Genomic DNA, 18,565 nt, shown 5'->3' on the forward strand with positions numbered 1-18,565 from the left:
TGGGGCAGTATGATTCTATAAAGAATGGAAACCCTATGGGGCAGTTCTACTCTGTCCTATAGGGTTGCTATGAGTCAGAATCGACTCAACTGCAGTGGGTTTGGGGTGTAGAAGGTGGGAGAAGGGAGAGAAGAGGTAGGTCTAGAAAGAAATAACTGGGGTGTAGTCCCAGCCTCTGAGGAAATATGCCTGCAGTTAATTATCCCACGAAGGAGATGTGAACAGACACCTTCTGCCTCCACAGCTAGAAATCACAGAGATCAGGACTCAGAATCATAAGAGTTGGCCACTTCTCTTTGGGAATCCACTCCATTTTTTAATTTTCTCTCCATGTTTGAAAATAGAGTTCAGCGCCTTTCTGATCGTAAGTCCCAAACCAAGATGAGTCATTCAGTCATGTCACTGGCTTCAGCGATGTCCTACGATTAAGCAAAAACCCTTCCAGACAGCTTCTAAAAAGGAAAGTACACCAAGCACTTCATTGTACATTAAGTGAGCAGGGCATTATTCTATGGGGACAAAAAGAATCAGTGAAGAACATTGGGTAAGCTTTCATATCCCACTGAATCTGACCCCAGGAACCGGAAAAGCAGAGATGGCTAGGGGAAAACTGCCTGACCAGAGAACTGTTCTCTAAAACATGGTTTGGGCATGGGGTAGATTTTTCTTTCTTGTTTCTTTTTGGGAGTGTGTGTGCTGGAGGGGAGTTCTTTTAAAATATTACACAGACTTCTTATGGAAAAACGAAAACATACAGTTAGGCACTAGAAAAACAAGTCAATAGAAATAAAACAAAGGAAAATCATCCCTTTTATCCCATAAATATAATTGCCATTATCTTTTCTAGGCATATTTCTGTGCATTTGTGTATGCATTTCACATGTAGAAAGAACAACAATCGTACTACACATATTGTTTTATGGATTCCTTTCACTTAGCAACATATATCATGACGTTCTTTCCATGTCATATATATCTCTAGGGTCCTTTGTTGTTATTGAGAATATACATAGCAAAACATACACCAATTCAACAGTTTCTACATATACAATTCAGTGACATTGATTGCATTCTTCAAGTTGTGCAACAATTCTCACCCTCCTTTTCTGAGTTGTTCCTTCCCCATTAACATACAGTCACTGCCTTCTAGGGCCATTTTTAATGCCAAGATTAAAAATTCACACATAAACTAAAATATGTGGATGTACCATGGTGTGAATGCATGATAACTTATTTAACTCCCAATTCTTGGACTAGGTTGTTTCCAATTTTTTTCCAATTACAAACATCTTCATATTTAACTCTGGGCACATATCCAATTATTTTCTTGGGATATATTTCTAAACAAGGATTGTTGGGTCAAAGAGTATCTTTTTTTTAGGCTTCTGACATGTATTGTCAAGTTGTCTAAACCAAAGGGATAGTTTCCAGATACTTCCAAGACCACCAGTTCTCTAGGTACCGGAGTTTTTTGTAGGTTTTTCCTCTTTTTTTCTAATTTGTGTTTTCCATTAGGAATACATGTTAATTTTACAGTAATAAGATATATTCACTTTTGAAAAGAGAAGAAGAGCCTTATATAAAATATTTCCACAATTGACTTAAAGCAAAACTGTTAAATGAAACAGTAGTTTGAAGAAGCAACACTGAAAGCTCAGGAAAAGATGCACATTGGATCAAGTGACCACTAGGAAACCCAAATCCCACCAAGCTTCCCATTTAAGTAAATGGCACCACCATTAGCTCAGTTCCAAAGCCAGATACCTGGCCATCATTCTTCCTCCCTTACGTCTCCCCTCACTCTCAATCACTCCTATGCTGCAAAATACCTTAATTTCTTTCTAGCAGTGTTGCCACCTCTCAGTGCCAAGCCACTGTTCTCTTGCTGTTGTTGTTAGTTGCCATCAAGTAAATTCTGATTCATAGCTACCCCAGTGTGCAAAGTAGAACCGCTCCATAGGGTGTTCAAGGCTGTGACGTTTTGGAAGCAGATCGCCAGACCTGTCTTCTGAAGCACCTCTGGGTGGTTTCAAACTACCAACCTTTTGGCTAGTAGTCAAATGCTTACAGTAACCATTTCCATCACCCAGGGACTCCATTAAATTGCTAAAAACAACAACAAAAAACCAAACCTATTGCTGTCAAGTCAATCTCAATGCACAGCAACTCTACAGGACAGAATAGAACTGCCTCATAGGGCTTCCATGCTGTAATCTTTACAGAAGCAGATTGCCACATGTTTGTCCCATGGAGCAGCTGGTGGGTTCAAAGTGACGACCTTTCAGTTAGCAGCCGAGCACTTAACCACTGTGCCACCAGGGCTCCTATTAAATTGCTGCAGGACTAGAAATAGTCCAATAGGTCTCCTAGCTTCTATTCTTGTCACACAGCAGCAGTAATTTGTTAAAAAAAAAAAAAAAAAAAAAAGGCATTAGACACATGCCTTTATATTATTTCACTGCTTAAAAGTTGGAACGGATTTTTTCTTCACTTTGAATAAAAGTAGAACTGTTCAAGGCTGGTTGGAGTCCCTGGGTGGTACAAACAGTTAAATATATGTCTTAGTTATCTAGTGCTCCTAAAACCAAAAAACCCACTGCTGTCGAGTCAATTCCGACTCGTAGCGACCCTATAGGACAGAGTAGAACTGCCCAATAGAGTTTCCAAGGAGCGCCTGCAGATTCGAACTGCTGACCCCTTGGTTTGCAGCCGTAGCACTTAACCACTATGCCACCAGGGTTGCTGCTGTAACAGAAATATCACAAGCAGATGGCTTTAACAAACAGAAATTTATTTTCTCACAGTTTAGGAAGTTAGAAGTCTGAATCCAGAGTGTCAGCTCTCACTGCAGAAGGCTTTCTCTCTCTGTCAGCTCTTGGGGAAGGTCCATGTCAATCAGGACAGCCTCTTCTCAGCCGTGTCCATAAGCAGACCTCTCTCTGGTCCTCCACCCCTTGGCCCCGCCTCTGCCCTGCTTGGGCAAGTGTTACAAAGCTGTTTAGCTATGCCGATAAGTGCCCAAAGACACCTCACTCCGCCAGGAAGCCTCCTGCCCAAAGGCCCTCAGCTCTCTTCCTCCTCCATGGGTTGGCTCCTGTGCCATCTCAAGCCAGTCTCCTGGTTCTGCTGCTGCTGTTTCTCTTCTCCCCTACTCGTGTCATATCCATGCCAGCTCTCTCTCTGTGTCTCCTGGTTCTAGGAGATTCTCAGTGCAGGGATTCCAGGTCCAGGGGAGGTACTCCGTTCCCATCTCTTCTTGGTGGTATTGAGGTCCCTATCTCTGCTTGCTTCTCTCTCCTTCATCTCTTTTAAGATAAAAGGTATGACTCAAGTAAGGGCATAACTTGAATGAGGGTGGTAAGGGTGGTGACTGGGGTAAGGGTGATGACTTGATTCACACCCTCTACTAAGGCGGTGATTCAAGATACAAGATATGCACCAATCTAACCTGCCTCCTTAGCATGAACATACAACTCACTCCCAAATGGGACCAAAACCACAGGCATTGAGGTTAGGATTTACAACACATCAGAAAACAGAGGATAATTACATCAGATCACAAAATGGAGGACAACCACACAATACCGGGAATCATGGTGTAGTCATGTTGATGCATATTTTGGGGTGACACAATTCAATCCATAACAATGTGCTCACCTGTTAACCAAAAGGTTGGAGGTTTGATCCCCCCAGAGGCACCTCAGAAGAAAGGCCTGGCAATCTACTTCCAAAAAAATCAGCCATTGAAAACTCTATGGAGCACAGTCCTACTCTCGCACATATGGGGTCACCATGAGTTGGCATTGACTCAACAACAACCAGTTTACTGAAGACACTGATAATCGTATTTCCACTTGGTAAAATTTATTCATAGAAGATGCAAAACCAGACAAATTGAATTTTTTTTTTCAAGAGGCAAACCTGCCTATCCAGAATGTGGCAATGAAGTCAAGGTTTGACCTAGACCATAAACATAAAGCAACAATTTTAAAAATGACCCATAAATCTGGTGAGGTAAGCCACCCATTTTAGAAATGCAGACTCCTAAGTTTACCAGATAAAGGTAGAGAACTACTGAGTGGAGAGGGGAGCACTGAATGTCTTGCAGTTAGTTCCCTGGGAAAAAGTGGGAAGTGTTTTTTTTTTTTCTTCACAGCAAAAAAGAATGAGCAGCCTACTCAAACCACCACTCCTTTTACCCTTGTGGCAGTAACCTGCTATGTTTCTAGGACAAAAAACTACCCATGTTTTGCCACTTCTAACTTCTCCAGAACGAAGTAAGTGAAATGGATTTTCCACTGCTCTAGGGATCAAAGGGGTTCTAGGCTTTGAGCTTTATGAATTCCAGTCACTGTTCTTCTTTCCTTGGTTTAGTTTCCATCTGTCCGTCTGACAGACACACAAACTCACCCCACTTACACACAAAGGCAAGGAAATATTGTTGCCTAATCCCAGCTACATAGGGGCTTGGAAGTTGGCTTATGCCTAAGATGTCAGCCCTGCCAAGGGTGGACCTTATCTGAAAAATTCAAGGAAAAGTTTGAATTATAAAGGAAGTTCTTGCTTTACCTGTTTCAGTTAAAATGTAATCTTAAAAACAGAGAGCTCAGAGTCCAAGTCAATTTAATTATTTTGAAGCCTATAAAGGAAGAGATATTAATAATTATGTTTACTTTTTCCTTTTTAAATTGAGCTAATTTTCTATTTACCCACTATCTATTTGGGAGGAGTTTATTTACTTAGGCTAGAGGAGAGTAGAAATGAAGCTCTTTAAATTTTGCTTTTGGGTGGAGGCTTATTAAGAAAGGTGTAGGAAAGAGTAGTGTAGAATTCCGTGACACAATGACATATTATTACTTTCTGTAAAATTGGCAGCTCTTGTATTGCTTCAATTTGCACATAACTTTCTTCTCAGATTATGTAAGTACATGTTGATTTGCATAACAAATGTGTTACCGAAACAACTATTTGTACTAGAGAGCCTAAATTTAAAGAAAAGTATTGGTGAATCCTTTTATTTATTTATTGAACTTTAGATGAAGGTTTACAGAACTAGCTTCTCGTTAAACAGTTAGTACACATATTGTTTTATGGCATTTGTTAACAACACCATGATGTGTCAACACTCTCCCTTCTGGACCTTGGGATCCCTATTACCAGCTTTCCTATCCCCTCCTGCCTTTTAGTCCTTGCCCCTGGGCTGGTGTGCTCCTTCAATTTCGTTTTGTTTTATGCATCTGTCTCTAATCTTTGCCTGAAGGGTGAGCTTCAGGAGTGACTTCATTACTGAGCTCAAAGTGTGTCCGGGGGCCGTATTCTTGGGGTTTCTCCAGTCTCTGTTAGACCAGTAAGTCTGGTCTTTTTTTTTTATATATATAATTTTTATTGTGCTTAAGTCTGTTTTTTTTTTTTTTGTGTGTGTGTGTGAGTTTGAATTTTGTTCTACATTTTTCTCCAGCTCTGTCCGGGACCCTGTATTGTGATTCCTGTCAGAGCAGTCAACGGTGGTAGCCAGGCACCATCTAGTACTAGACTCAGTCTGGTGGAGGCCACGGTAGATGTGCTCCATTAATCCTTTGGACTAATCTTTTCCTTGTATCTTTATTTTTCTTGCTCCGGAAGGGGTGAGACCAGTGGAGTATCTTAGATGGCCGCTCACAGGCTTTTAGGACCCCAGATACTACTCGTTGGTGAATCCTTTTAATTGAAAAATAACTTTCTGTTCCGTAAAGCCAAGTTTTCAGGTAGCAGATTTGCTTAAAGGGAGGAACACCTGTAATGCTGTATAGTGAAACATATACCTTTTGAATTCCAGCCTGAATTTCACCTACGTTTTGGCCTAAAAAAGCCAGTTTATCAGGATTTGTATCATCAATAAGCTTCCCCAAAATGAAATGGTCATTTAAGTATATTAAAGTTGAAGGCACTGAAGGTGTAGTTTTGGCCCCCCCTAATTTAGGTGAGGGAAACCCTAATGTTGTAGTGGTTAAGAGTTATGGCTGCTAACCAAAAGGTTGGCAGTTCGAATCCACCTGGCGCTCCTTGGAAACCTTATGGGGCAGCTCTCCTCTGTCTGATAGGGTCACTATGAGTCAGAATCAACTCGAAGGTAACGGGTTTGGGTTTTTTGGTTTTAATGTAGGTGAGAAAAAAACTCAGAAAAGTTAGCAAAATGAGGAGAGTATTTCAAATTAAGACGCGTGAGAAGGAGGCTAAAGGAAAGGGAATTTTGTAGCTTGTAGATCAAAATACTGTAAGGAAGATTTTACGCTAACTCTTACATAGATGAAAGCATATCACCAGTTATTTTCTTTACAAAAGAAATTAAAGAATTAGTAGCCCAGAGTTACAACAAGAAAAGTTTTAGGTGAGAAACAGTATAAGCACCAACTGTGAAGGTGCAGGGCGCTGGGGTAAGTTTCCGAAAAGGTTAGTAGCACACTACTCTGGTTCTTCTCTCAAGTTAATTCCAATACACCAAGCAATTCCTCTAGGCCCTTATATTCGTGTTATGCCTGTGATGGAAGTTTCTAGAGCAGGAGGCACAAACCCAAAGCCTTGCAAAGACTGGGAAAGTAATATCAATGGCTAAATCTTGCTGAGTATAAGACAACAGGAACTGCAAGATATTGACAGAGTCTAGGTCCCGCCTAAAAGAAGCATTCAAATAAAAACAAATATTAAATATTATGCAGGCCAAACACAACACAGCTGATTGGTTGAGTTCAGACCTAGGCTCATCATGTTTTTACTCCCTTCCTAGAAAGTAGGAATTATTCTTTTCTTGTATGTCACGCACATAAATGATGCAAGAGGACCCAAAGTAATTGAGAGGAAGGTCTCTACAGAGCGTGATTTACTGATATTCTACATACCTTTTTGTTCTTAGTTGCCACCACATGAGCTCCACCTCACAGCAACCTTAAGTATAACAGAATGCAACTGCGTGGTCCTGTGCCATCTTTGTGATGTTGGTATGTTTGAGTCCATTGTTGAGGCTATTGTGTAGTACCTTCCAACCTAGGGGGTTCATCTTCCAGCACTATATTGGACAGTATTCAGTTGTGATCCGTAAGGTTTTCATTGGCTTATTTTTAGAAGTAGAGAGCCAGGCCCTTTCTTCCTAGTCAGTCTTAGTCTGGAAGCTCCACTGAAACCATGGATGATCCTACTGGTTTTTGAAATAACAGTGGCATAGCTTCCAATATCATAGCAATACGCAAGCCACCATAGTACGACAAACTGACAGATGGGGTGATAGCTACATACCTTAGGAAAGGCTATTTCCAGAATTTTAGTCAAACTGTTAATTGAAGCAATCCTAGCTCTTGGTTTCTTAATTCTTCAAATCAGCTTTGGGCTAGGAATAAAAAAAATACTTGTGTAAATCTCTTTGAAAGGACGCAAGGGTTTTTATCCCTTAAGTCAAAGGTCAGTTATGTCCCTTTTTGGTTCTTGCCTACACAATCTATGTGAGGATATCATTCTTTTGTTGCTAACAATTTTCATGTTGAAAGAGGTCCTGTTTCAAAACACATGGAAGTCTTGGATTAATGTGTTACAATAGAAACAGCCTTCAGATCCACAGGGATTGTTGTTTGGGTAAAGGGGAAAAATAATTTCCCTTTCTATAACTCAGAAAATAGTGGGTCAGATTTAAGTTAAAAAATATATATATGTATATATATAGAAAATTATCCAGCACTTTTGAAATAGGCACCTTGAAGAACACTGGGGAGTCAGATATGATCTATGATAGCTCATACTTCACTGATCATTTGGAGTATTTTGTTTTACTAGGGTATGTGTAGCAATGTCTCATTCTTTCCTTACCATTTCATTTTCATCTTTAGCAAAGGGGATATCAGCTGCATTTACCACCTAGGACTCTCAAATAAGTTCTTCCAGTTGGGAGCTTTGTGTCAGTTTATTCATTTGGAGGCATCTTCATGAAAGCTTAAAACAAGAATTTTCAAATTTATGTAGCTACTGAATTGGACAGTACAGATAGAGAGCATTTCCATCATCCCCATCTATTGGACGGTACTGCTTTAGGGAATGTCTTTTTTTTTTATCAAATACTCTACTAATTCACATTTCGTTGAAACAGATTTAATTATCTGCATTTTAATTTCTGGGTCAAATAGCAACAAGAAAGAATGTTGTTTCCATGGGTAATCTATGGATTGATGAACTGTTGTTTGGTGATATGGACCTTGTAGTATATTAATGTCTTTTATTTTTAGAAGAAAAAGGTTAATTAAAAAAAATAAAAATTGATTAAAAAAAAAGCCATACGAACTAATGTTAACTGAAAGCTGCAATATGGATTGTCACAAAATATCCCACAAAATGAAGAAAAAGAATTTTCCGATTTCAAAAGCATTATAGTAATAGACAATGGTACCTTTTTTGTCCTTATTATGGTATATACAGTAATACTGAAGACTGTTCAACAATTCTAAAGATTGATAAAAAATATGATTTTAAAGTACTATAATCACAGAACAGAAAGCAGTCAGAAATCACATCATTAAAAAAGTTAAATATGAAGAAAGCCAAAGTCAGTAATGGTTTAAAAAAAAATGTAAAGCCTAACTTTGGTTATAAAATGCCTTCACAGAACTCTAAAAAAATTTGATAGAATGCTAGGCTTGCGTGAATATGCTGGAACAACTCTGGATTGGATACCTCTTCCAGTGTCTCAGAAATTGCAAATTATGTTTCACTGCAGAACTAAAGTGAAGTCATAGTATAACAAGGTCACGTTTGTTAAAGCCTGGCTTTGATTTTTTGTGTTGCACTAGAAAGAAGGCTTTCTGCATAGCCCATACCATCTCAGCCCATGAAAAGTGTTGGACTCTTCAAATGTAAATGCTGTTCACAGAACTTGTTCTACTTATTATTTATAAACAATAAGAAAACATTATGAACCAAATTTGACAACCGAGACATCTAGTCTTTGAAAAGAATGGAGAAGCTTCCTAGTTCTTAGAACATGAAATAAGAGAGCCGCCTACTGGTCAAAGTGGTGCACAGACGTATGGTGATTTTACTGTTTTATTGGTATTATATAATTTTTTTTTATATTGGTATTACTGAAAAAGTAAGTAGAAACAGTTTAGGAAAAAGCAAAAAGATAAAGCCACTTAACTCAAAAGCCCATTTCCAAACCTGCTTACTCTTAACTGACTTCTTCAAAGCCATGCCTGCTGAATGTAGTTTGTGGGTAATACTGGTACTCATTTATTTAAGCTTTGTGTTCACATGTATAGCACATCCACACATCCCCTCAGTGCTTATCACTCTGGCCAATTTTAACCCCAAATACGTGTCACAAATCTTGAAGAATAACTTGCCAAATGACCTGCCGTTAAATTACTTTCAAGCACATCAGTAACTCAGATGGACTAAGAAGCCTGATTAATAAAGGTTAGACAAGAATCTACTTTAAAAATTTAAAAAAGGCTACTTTGGTATCAGCTTATCAATTACCAATTAAACATTGCTACTTCAGGGACAGAAAAAACTGATAAGACTTCCTCCTTGATATGAAAGGCTGACAATCTAGTAAAGAGATAAAGTAAATAGTAGCTGTAAATTGTAGGGTAGAGATGGTAGAGCATGGAAAGTTACTTGACTGCTCCAACTTGGAATGTCCGGTTGCGGAGTCTGAACCACTGGAAGTTTGTGAGCAGGCCAGTGACCTGGTAAGAGCTATTACTGACAAAGATGACTGGCAAAAGAGTACAAAATCATATGGAGTAGGGAGAAACTAAAAAAGAGACCTGGTGCAAATAGCAACAGCTCACAGAAAGACTTTGAAATTCAGCTAAGTAGAGGCAATGAAGTTAAGAGGAGACGTGAGAGTTTTTGCTGTAACTTTGTATTTAAAACACACACACACACACACACACACAAACCTCAGGTAGTTCTAGAGTTCTGCACAATATCTGAAGAGAATAATTTGTTTCCTTAAGTACTTTTTTCTTAAGTAGTTAAGCACATTTCCCAGGGCATCTTACATAAAGGATTGTATTGGTCCAATCTATGGAAAGGTTGCTAAGCAAAGGAAAACTTGTCTTTTTCTGTTTATTAAAAAGAAAAAAACCCAAACAACTAAGGAATACTTATTTCCTTGAATAGGAAATAATCTCTGGGTTTTGCTACCTTCCCTTCTAATTTCGTTGAGAGGGAAGGAAGAGCTCCAGGGTTGGGAAGTTGAGCTGGACATGGGGAGTGGAAACACCCAGCAAGAGAAGGGTAGCTCCTTTTAGAAGGTTATATATTTGCAATCAACAAAACCTCTTTGTCATCATCCCACTACCCATTATTTTGGGACACCTTGTTGTTGTTGTTGTTCCTTTTAAGACTGCTCTTGATATTCATTTTTACAGGCTAAGGGCAGAGCCAGGTTGTACTAGTACCACACTATGTGCAACAGTTGTTCTAAGACACTTATTCAAAAAGATCAAATTGACTCTCTGTGTCACTTATCCAGGGAAGGCTCTGTTCAGGAAACATTTCTGATATAATAGGTAAAATGTTTCTGCATATTATTTTTGGAACCAAAAATTTGAACACAGAATGTAACTAACAAAGCAGAATATGTCAAAATGGTTCTATTTTAAAACAGGCGATTTCTTCCATCAGGGGCACATTCCTTGACCTTTTTCACTTCTTGAGGGATGATCACTCCCTTGCCAAGGCAGAACCTTGAAGTTAACCTTTACCTTTCCTATGCTCAGTTTAGTTAGTAGATTATGGGGTCCCACTGATCTTCTAATTCTGGCCAATCTGCTTCCTCTTCCCAACATCACGGACTCAGACCTGGTTCAGTTTCTCATCCTCTCTCTCCAGTGCCTTATCAGTCTCCTACCTCCATGTTTCTATATTCAAATCCCTTTCTCCCAATCCATTCTTCATAATACCAGCTGAATTATCTGGTTTTGAAACTCCCCTGTTTAAATTCCTCCACTCTCTTCCAGGATAAGTCCAAAATTTTAGCACACGATGCTAGCTAACCCTTTTGTGATACAGTCCCTTCTGGGTCACCTGGGTTCCTCTTGGCCATCTCCATTCTTCAACCTAGCATTCTACTCTTATCAACCTCCCATCCTCCTGAAAACACGCTACCCCCTCAGGCCTCCAGGGCTTTGTGTTGCTCCTTTTGCTTATAGGGTCACTGCCCTCTTTGACAATGTGAAGCACAGACATAATGTTAGGCCAATAGAGACAGCTGTTTTGGTACCTGGTAGCTTTTCAGTACCCTCAAATTGATTCATGTATCTTCCCTGTTCCTGACTACTCTACCAAATCACTGAACCATTTTCATTTTTAAGCTCCCCTTGCCAAAACCAAAACTTGAAAACTACAGTTCAAAGCAAAATGGTGGTGGTGGGGGGAATATATATGTATACATATATCTCATATATATAGGACAATGATGTAGTGGAAAAAGTATGGGTATTATCTCAGACATATTCAAGTTAGAATCTAATCATTTATCAGTTCTGTGACTTTATGCAAGGTATTTAACTTCTCTGAGCCTTAGTTTCATTTATAGAGACAATAATATATATTCTGTAGGACTGTTGTGAAAATTATCAACAACATACGTAGAGTAACTAACACAATATCTGACATATAGAAGGTGGCCAGGAAGTAGCAACTATTATTCTACCTTTAGCTGATTTTTTTTTTAACATATCATACTGAGTTATGAAAGTCTTATTAGATAGAATACTGACTATTCTAGTGCAAAATACCTAAAATATAATACCAGCCATCGTAATTTCTGGTGACCTCATAAAATAAAAAGATACAATTACCACTGTCATTAATATGATCTTTAATAAATGGAATAATGCACCATTTTACAGCAAGCCTTTTTTAAACCTAAAGAACTGTCTTAAAATCTCCTTCTCTAATGTCTCTGCATCAATACATTCTTTTTATTTAGGTTTATGGATATTGAAGCATTTGCTTACTTACAATTATTCATAGAAAACTCTTTAGTGGCTTAATGTCAGCTTTCATAGTGGCATCCATAGATAATACAAAAGAAAAGTGATTTCCTTTATTTCATACTCACACTGATCCATCAAACACAACTTGTACAGCATAGCAAGGTTTCAGACAGCTTATACAAAAGCAAAGTAACTGAAAGTAATTATTCATAAATCCATATATGATATTCTATCTGTAAGAGCAAAACACACCAACAAAAGATACCCGTTAACAAGAAAGAGGGTTCTGAGGAATTGCCAATATTTTTCAGACTTGTTTTTCCAGAAAAGCATCCTCAGAAATGAATGTTCCATAGCTTATGTTTCTCCTGTCCACTCAGAAAAAGCATGGCGGCTGCACATCTCCATGTTTCAGCTACTACAACACCCTAAGAGTTAGTGTATTACACAATTGTCCACGTATTTTCACTGGAAAACTTATCAACAGAAAACTAAGTATGATTCCCGCTTATACAAATACTTATACAATATAATCTCTATGGGAATGAAATGACAAAGCATACAAAAATTGTTTAAATAAATAAATGTGACCAGAAAAAGAAAAGCCACAGAAGCCAAGCAATTCAATATCAAACAGGGACCTAACTCTCTTTGACTTGCATCTTTCAGTAATTTAGTTTTTTACTAATTAAATGTTCTTTGAAAATGTTTATCCCTTACATACTTAAAAGGATTGATAATAAGGTGGAGAGCTCAAGATAAGAGACTGGTTACAAATGTCTTCACTGCTAGGATTTTAAATACACAGCATATAAGCTGGAGCTTGAACTTGTCTAGTTAAAACAAAATTTCTATTTGGACGTGACAGTGTGATAAATACACCAGGTAGGTTACTCTAGGTTACCTTTTCAAAAAAATGCAAGCTATTACCAAAGCTATAAATTTATTAGTTCACTTTTAGAAGTTTTATAATGTTAGATTTCCTCTTGAGAAAATTCTACCTCAGACAAACTATTAAATTTTCACATTAAGAAATGTAACAAAATGAAATAATTTGTCCCATCATGTATAAACCACTTAACCAAAGGACAGAAATGGTTTGAAGAAGGTGCTTCAACTCTAAGGCCTAAATTTGCTGCAACATGTTGCCAATTAGTTGAGTCATTCCTTCTACTAAGTAATTACAGAAAGGGGCAAGTTTTTATGAATAATGAAATCTGTTATTATGTCTATATAAATTATAGCAAATAATTAAATGAACTGTGCAACAAACACTTTAAATATTCAACTGAATCCAATTGCTTGTTCGCTACCAATTAAATTTTCTCAGTGTATAAAGTGATGAAAGAGGCCCTGAGTTTTTAAGTATTACTATGTCTATACAATGAGTTTAAAATATGAGAATGTTTCCAAAATATAAAAGTTCACATAAAATGGAAAAAAAAAAAAAAACTAACATGTTGCCTTTTAAAACACTGAATAAGGTCAAGCTGTAATTTAAAATACAGTGATTTGTTTAAACTGGATGCCCTAATTATGTGATTTAGTTCTAAAGATTCCCTCTCTCATATTCAGATTTAAATATCTGGACCTCAAATTAGGTTTTAAAATTGCATGTGTACGTTCACGACATTTAATAGTAACACTATGAACATCACAGTAGTAACGGAACTGGAATTTTCAAGATACGATAGGTTTATTTTGGGCATAATTTTAATATAAACATAAATTCTTCTGGCGTGTTCAATTTCAAATGTATCTGCCATGAGATAAAATTGAGACTGAGACATTGAGAGGCCTGAAGCACTCAGGAGAATAACATTGTTGAAGAGGATGACCAACGGCTCTCTCTCTCTATTTTGTCTATTGGTAAGAGAAATGGATTTAAAATAAAACAGGAGGAAGGCAGGATATATACGAGGAAAACTTTCCTGACTTGCAAATCATATAATCAAAGGACAGAGTAAGTCACATATAAACTATGAAATAATTCAAGGAAAGTATCCAGCCAGGTGCACCTGGGAGCCCCGTGAGTTCCTCTGTTCTTGTATACTAATTTAATGTGGGAACTTGTGGGTAAGCCCTCTTTTAATAGCAGCTTTTTTTTTTTTTTTTTTTTTTTGTATAACTAGCTCCAACAGTGATTTGCCAGATTTACTTAAACAATGAATATATTTGGTAGGGATCACGCAAGGTAGTTTTTGCTAAAGTTTGCATAGTTCAGAATCTAAAAGTTAAAATGCAATTTTATTGGAAGAGTGACCTGCCAGTAAAGGGTATGAATATTCTGGGGTGTACACGGGGGTGTTACACAATTTCTAGAATGACTGGTCTAATCAACTAACATGTATACAGATTCTAACTTCAAGGAGTTAGCAAGGAAGATAAAGCAATCTGTGAAGTTATATAATAACTTGCATATAACTGACAACATAAATTTATAAAATATTATACAGAAATATAATGTAATCTCAAATTCTATGAGCAAACTACCACCAATGAAATATTCATCCCCATAAATATGAAAAAAAAAAAGTTAATTGAAATATCTTTCCATTTTAAATGTCTCTCTCGAGAGATGTTTACAGAAACTAGAAACCAGCCTACACCTGGTATTCTATTTGGCTTTAAAAGCCAAATTTGGAAATGTTTTAGGTAAAAACACTTGGCAAATTTTGTGATTATTCCCATTGAAACACGTATTCACTTGAGCATTCCTTCCTCTCATAATGATTTCTACCTTCGGAACTAATGTACATTTTCTGGAACAAATGGATACATGTAAGGAAGTGACACTGAACTGTTTTATTAACAGGACAGTATCCTTTTATCCTTCCTACATCCTACTAGGTTAGTTCTCTTGGTAAGTGAGTTTTCTAAGTCACTAGAAGCAGATAATTTTCCAGATGGAGTCAAAGAACTGATGAGACTGAAAGCTCATGTTAAAATAATTCCTCCAAATCTAGCATGGGATTAATTTAGGAAAAAGTCTCAATTCCCACAAGTTACCTTCACTTTTTCCTTAAAACTTACTTTACCTTTAGCTCTGTAATATAAGAATGTTAGGAGTGAAGAGAAGTGAAACGATTTTAAGACTCATGATGGCAGATGTGGGACTGAATTTTGTCTTAAATTAGTGATTATTTCTCAAGCAACAATCAGCACAGATGCGTCTACATGTCGTCTTATGTTTGCCTAACTTCTAAAATCATTAAGGTAATTGTTTTGGCTTATATACAAGCCACATTTGTGCTGGAGCATGATGACTGAATTTTCTACAAAAATGTCAGCACATACACATCCTGCCGTACAGGCTAATAAAACATAAAAGGTAGAAATCCTGGGCACCAGTAAAATAATCTTAATTCTAAGAATTCCAAACTGTGTTCAGCAAGCCAGCTGAATAAATGGTTAAGTGTTATAACACCTAATTCATAAGATGGCCAAGAAGAGAAGGTTTATGTACAAGTCACATGTATTTTGGAAAGCAAATTGGAAAATTTAGGCTGTCTTTAGCTAAATGATGAAGATAGAAGAGTACGAATGAGAAACATGGCTTAGGAGATAAACATCTAAGCCTAAAATTTTGGGATTTTCCTCTTAGCTTTCTATTTCCCAGAGAAATCTTAGTCAAAACGTAATTAGATAACATCTTTTAAGTACTCTGAGAATCTGGGGGAAAAAAAAGTGTAAGATCATTACTGTTCATAAATTGATAGAAAATAATTTGTGCTTATTCAAAAAAAGATGTCCCTTATTTGACAGAAAGTGCTTTACTTAAAAAAAACATGTAAAGATTGTTGTTTTAGAGGAGATTATTAATAATGAAAGCAGCAGGGGGAACTTAAAACAGATTTGAAGGATACATGTTATCATGAAAAGGCATATTCTAATGTATATAACAAATGCTGATCACATACTGAAGATCATGGGAAAAGCTGGCCAAAGGAGAAATTCTGAAAGAAACCCACAAGTTTGAAAAGAGAGAGGTGAGCCTCAGTCTGCTCAAACAGGTAGCTCTGGCAGCAATCCTTCCATCCACAGGGATTCGGCATGCCAGCTTAATGATTTTTTTTACACAGTGTTTTAGGCCATGGGAAGAGGAATCATTTTCAGTTAAAGTCACCAGGTTTTGCTTGGGAACAGAATTTTTAAAAGATACTTACTGGTTCAAAACTATGAGTTACTTTTGAAGTTTTTTTCAACAGGAAAGTTAATTTTATTTGAGTCAAAGGTGGCCTATTCAGAGTGTGAAGGCTATAATACTATATTGTCTTAACCATTTACCTACTTAAAAATTCCATATAAGTATAGCTCTATAAGTTTTCTGATAAAAATGTACTTCTTAAATAGATGAATATGGGATATGAATACATATAAAAATAAAATAAAATGGGAAAAGCTAATATTTGATTTCCTCTATTTTGTTCTATGCTCTCTTATGAACTTCCAAAACCAGAATCAAATATGTTGACTAAAATGCCTGGAAGGAAATATTTAGGATTTGGAAGGTTAAAAACAAACGGCATTTCAAATTAGGTTTTGGTGGTTCCTTCTTTAGAGCCCTTTGAGACAAGGTTTCCACATTCTCCATGATAAGGAGAGATACAGCATGAAATCAGGTAGCTGCTTTTGCCTGTGCAAAATTCACTGTCATAGAACTGACGGGCCAAAAGTATGGGGGTGAGGGGCTGGGAGAATAACGCTCATACTATGGAAGAATGTGTGTCCTGTTAGGAAGAGAGCTTTACAGGAAAGCTTATTTGTGGCCTATACACTATTGCACATTCAAACAAAACACAAGAGAAAAGAATGTCCGACAGATAACATGTTCAGGACTATATCAACATATAAACCACCTTGTGCCCAGAAATAAAACATGGATACCAGACACCACTGCAGTCAAACCTGTCTTAATTTGCTTTTGTTTTAATGACCTTTAGAAACCGGTCCAAACTGATTATCAGCAATACACTGTTTTTGCTTTTTTTTTTTTAAAAAAATATTTTGAGACCACTTTTGATACACACACATATAATTCTGTGGTCATAACAGACAAATATAACTTTTAGCGAGACTAAACAAAAGTGCAAAACTTAAAAAAAAAAAATTAAAAAACATGGAAGCATAAGCTAAAATTTCTGCATAGCTGAAATCTATTTAAAGCAAGTTCTTGTTGCAAGAATGCGGGGGGTGCTGACAGGAGGACAAAGCGGTTTTTTTAAATGTCTTCTGCATGTTTAAATGATGCAAAAAATAATTTCACTCCGTAGGCCTGAAAATATTTCACAGACAGTTCATTCCTATATCTTTAGACACCATGGTTGTGGCAGTGCCTCCCTCTGCAAGGTAAACAGCGGTGCTGGATTTGGAATGAACTGCCCTGTCACTGCCATTGTTGTTGACCTCACAGTCCAGTGGTTCAGTGGAGATGACCCAGGTGGAAGGGCGCCACCGCTTAAGAGAATAGGGAGTTTTCACACGTTTCTTGATCTTCTCACCTGATCCTGATTTACCATCTTGTGTTGACTCACCTACTAAAAATAAAAATATAGAAAAATGAACTCTATATATAAAGAAACTATTCCAAAGTAGAGGGTTAGGGTTTACATTACTCAAGAACAGGTCAAAACCAATGTCTGCAAGAGGTACTAATGGGTATTTCTTGAAATTGATGATGCCAGGCAATGTTTGTTTAGGCAAAGCCTAACAACCTATTTATTTTTGAGACTCTTTTAAGCTGAACTTTTGTTTTTAATTATAATTGGTTAATTATTCTATAAGGCAAGAAAGAAAACAATGTAGGAAAAATGAAAAACAGGAGAAATTCAAAGTTCTCAATTGTATTCCATATCCTTTGGTTACTGATAGAGGTTCTAACATAGCAAAATGCATTTACTCATTCTGCTTAATGCTTAAAGTAGATCAAATTTTAAAGGTATCTGGCATAAAGTATTTTTCAGAAGAATGGCAGAAATATCAGAATACAAATTTTCTAGAAATTCCCTCTCCCATGCCTGCTGTTTTTTTACTCAACAGAGCCCTGCAATTGGTCTGTGATAAAGGCCACTCAGGAAAGGGGCTCGAGTCTACTAATTATTTTTTTTTTTTTGAGACCTGTAGCCTTCCTTTTACCCATTCTGTAGCCCTTGACAATCACAAAACATGACTTTTTTCCCCTATGAGTGCTGTCAAGTCCAAAAAAGAGAAACCATTTTGTATAATGTTGACTGTTAACAGATTTTGGTGAGCTCTCTTGTTTTGCATTGTAATTCCTTCGGGGCCAGAAACCAAGTATCTATTTGTTTAAGCCGCTATGGGGCCCACAGCATGAAACTATTGGCATGTCGGGGACTCAACTCATAATTCTTGAAAAAGACAAAAAAAAAAAACAAAAAAAAACCTGAGATCAGCTTTATAGTTTCTGGTCATCTTTCTGAATTTTCTCTGCATTTTAAAGGTTTATTAACATTAGTCTGATAAAATCTTAAGTAGATATAATAGATACTAAAATGCACAACAAACTTTTTCAAAAGTTATACTGATATCACTTTACTTGGAGCTTTTAAACTACTGAATATTTTCTTAACCTCTAC

The 18,565-nt window shown here is 37.0% G+C and overlaps 1 protein-coding gene across 7 annotated transcripts in view; it reads right to left on the reverse strand.

Annotated features, from left to right (window-relative positions):
* Nucleotides 1–6,779: 6,779 nt before the first annotated feature.
* BMPR2 (bone morphogenetic protein receptor type 2) overlaps nucleotides 6,780–18,565 on the reverse strand; it is a 154,250-nt gene continuing 142,464 nt past the window's right edge. For 6 of the 7 annotated variants that reach the window (XM_010602429.3, XM_064286803.1, XM_064286802.1 and 3 more), the window contains one exon: nucleotides 6,780–17,506. In XM_010602429.3, coding sequence (XP_010600731.1) covers nucleotides 17,256–17,506 — 251 coding nt within the window. In that variant the 3' untranslated portion in view covers nucleotides 6,780–17,255. The remainder of the gene's footprint in view (nucleotides 17,507–18,565) is intronic. The other variant, XR_010322251.1, reaches the window with a different exon arrangement.

This window comes from Loxodonta africana, chromosome 6 (assembly GCF_030014295.1).
Source record: "Loxodonta africana isolate mLoxAfr1 chromosome 6, mLoxAfr1.hap2, whole genome shotgun sequence".
Lineage (NCBI taxonomy): Eukaryota > Metazoa > Chordata > Mammalia > Proboscidea > Elephantidae > Loxodonta > Loxodonta africana.